The sequence below is a fragment of the Triticum aestivum genome, chromosome 6D, assembly GCF_018294505.1.
Source record: "Triticum aestivum cultivar Chinese Spring chromosome 6D, IWGSC CS RefSeq v2.1, whole genome shotgun sequence".
NCBI classification, from domain to species: Eukaryota; Viridiplantae; Streptophyta; class Magnoliopsida; order Poales; family Poaceae; genus Triticum; species Triticum aestivum.
This window is the reverse complement of record NC_057811.1, coordinates 447310219-447311814: the sequence shown is the minus strand read 5'-3', so window position 1 is coordinate 447311814 and position 1596 is coordinate 447310219. Positions and strand designations below refer to the sequence as shown.

The 1596-nt window shown below is 47.7% G+C and overlaps 1 protein-coding gene across 2 annotated transcripts in view; it reads right to left on the bottom strand.

The window, feature by feature from the left end:
• Positions 1-1106, bottom strand: part of LOC123145737 (putative HVA22-like protein g) — a 3494-nt gene extending 2388 nt beyond the window's left edge. Inside the window, exon 1 of one of the 2 annotated variants that reach the window (XM_044565220.1) lies at positions 731-1106. In XM_044565220.1, the coding sequence (XP_044421155.1) occupies positions 731-925 (195 nt within the window). In that variant the 5' untranslated portion in view covers positions 926-1106. The remainder of the gene's footprint in view (positions 1-730) is intronic. The other variant, XM_044565219.1, reaches the window with a different exon arrangement.
• Between the last annotated feature and the right edge of the window lie 490 nt (positions 1107-1596).

Here is a 1596-nt window from a genome sequence, read left to right as displayed (position 1 = left end):
GTATACTGGTATAATATAGCGCTGAACAAACTATTGTTGACATTGATTCCAAATAAGTGGCATGTGATGCAGATAGTTAACCTGGTGAAACTAAACAATAACACGAGTTCAGAGCTGATATGCATCATGTGTTCGAATGATAACCTGCGAGAGCGACAACCCTGTTCAATTCCAAACTATTTACTGCATTCAATCTAAACAACATACTGGAACCAACAAGTTTACTGCAATACTATTTGTTTTTGTTAGACTGACAGACTAAACAACTAGCACGATTTCAGAACTGATCGCGTCGTGTATCAGACAGATAATTCAGGGGAGCGACCACTCTGCTCAATTCCAATCTACCAGTGCGTTCGATCTAAACTAAGACTAAAACCAACAAGTTCGATCTACAGAAATTCAATAAAGCACTGCAGTACTGCTTTTCTTAAACTGACGAAATTATTAAACAACTAGCAGAATTGATCACATCGTGTATTGGACAGATATTACAATTCAGAGAGAGACGGCTCTGTTTAATTCCAATCTACGACCGAGTTTGATCTGGACTATAGAGACCAAAACCAATAGGTTCGATCAACCAGCGACCACATACGGACCAGAATTCAGGTCCCGAACAGACCAGCACCAAAACAGCTCCGATCGATCGAACGAACTCGTCCGAACGCAGCAGTAAACAAAACGAAGCGTGAGCACGAGAGGAGATGGGGTCGGTGGTGTACGTAACCTGGAGGACGTATGCGACCTTGGCCGATTCGAAGTAGCTGGGGAGCGACATGCCGCCGGCGGCGAGCGCGAGCTTGGCGGCGCCGATGGAGGCGACGCCGAGCATGGGCAGCTCGGCCGGGCTCCACTCGTAGTAGGCACCGCCCTCGCCGCCGTACGCCTTGGCCGGCTGCCTCGGGGTCAGATCCACCGCCATCGCCGCCGCGGAGAGCTACGATCGAGAGGATGGTTGGTTGAGGGGTTGGAAGTGAAACTAGTTGCTGGGAGCTGGAGGGTGGTGGCGGCGGCAAGGAGATCGTGGGGAGAGGAGTCGGGGTGGGGTGGACTGGCGAGAGAGTTTTTTTAGGGATAAGAGAGGCAGAGTGTGGTGGGTGGGAGTGGATCGGGCCGGGGTGAATGGTGCAGTAGTGGACACGCTTAATAGCAGCACGGGTTTATACCCTTCGTTACTACTATCGACTTGGTAGTAGCGCGGGTTTTATACCCTTCGTAATTACTATGGCTTTTCCCAGGGGCATGGTGAAGACCACTTAATAGTAGCGCGGGTTTATACCCCTCGCTACTATTAGTAGTAGTGCCTCTTTTTAGACCGCGTTACTGATAAGTTTCTGTGTATAAGGTTTTTCCTAGTAATGCCTTGTGGCTGGCTGGTGGCCCCCCTCTAGTGCTTTCTTCGCCCAATGTTTTTTATATATTCCAAAAATATTCTCCGTGAAGTTTCAAGACTTTTGGAGTTGTGCAGAATAGGTCTCTAATATTTGCTCCTTTTCCAGTCCAGAATTCCAGCTGCCGGCATTCTCCCTTTTCATGTAAACCTTATTAAATAAGAGAGAAAAGACATAAGTATTGTGATATAATGTGTAATAA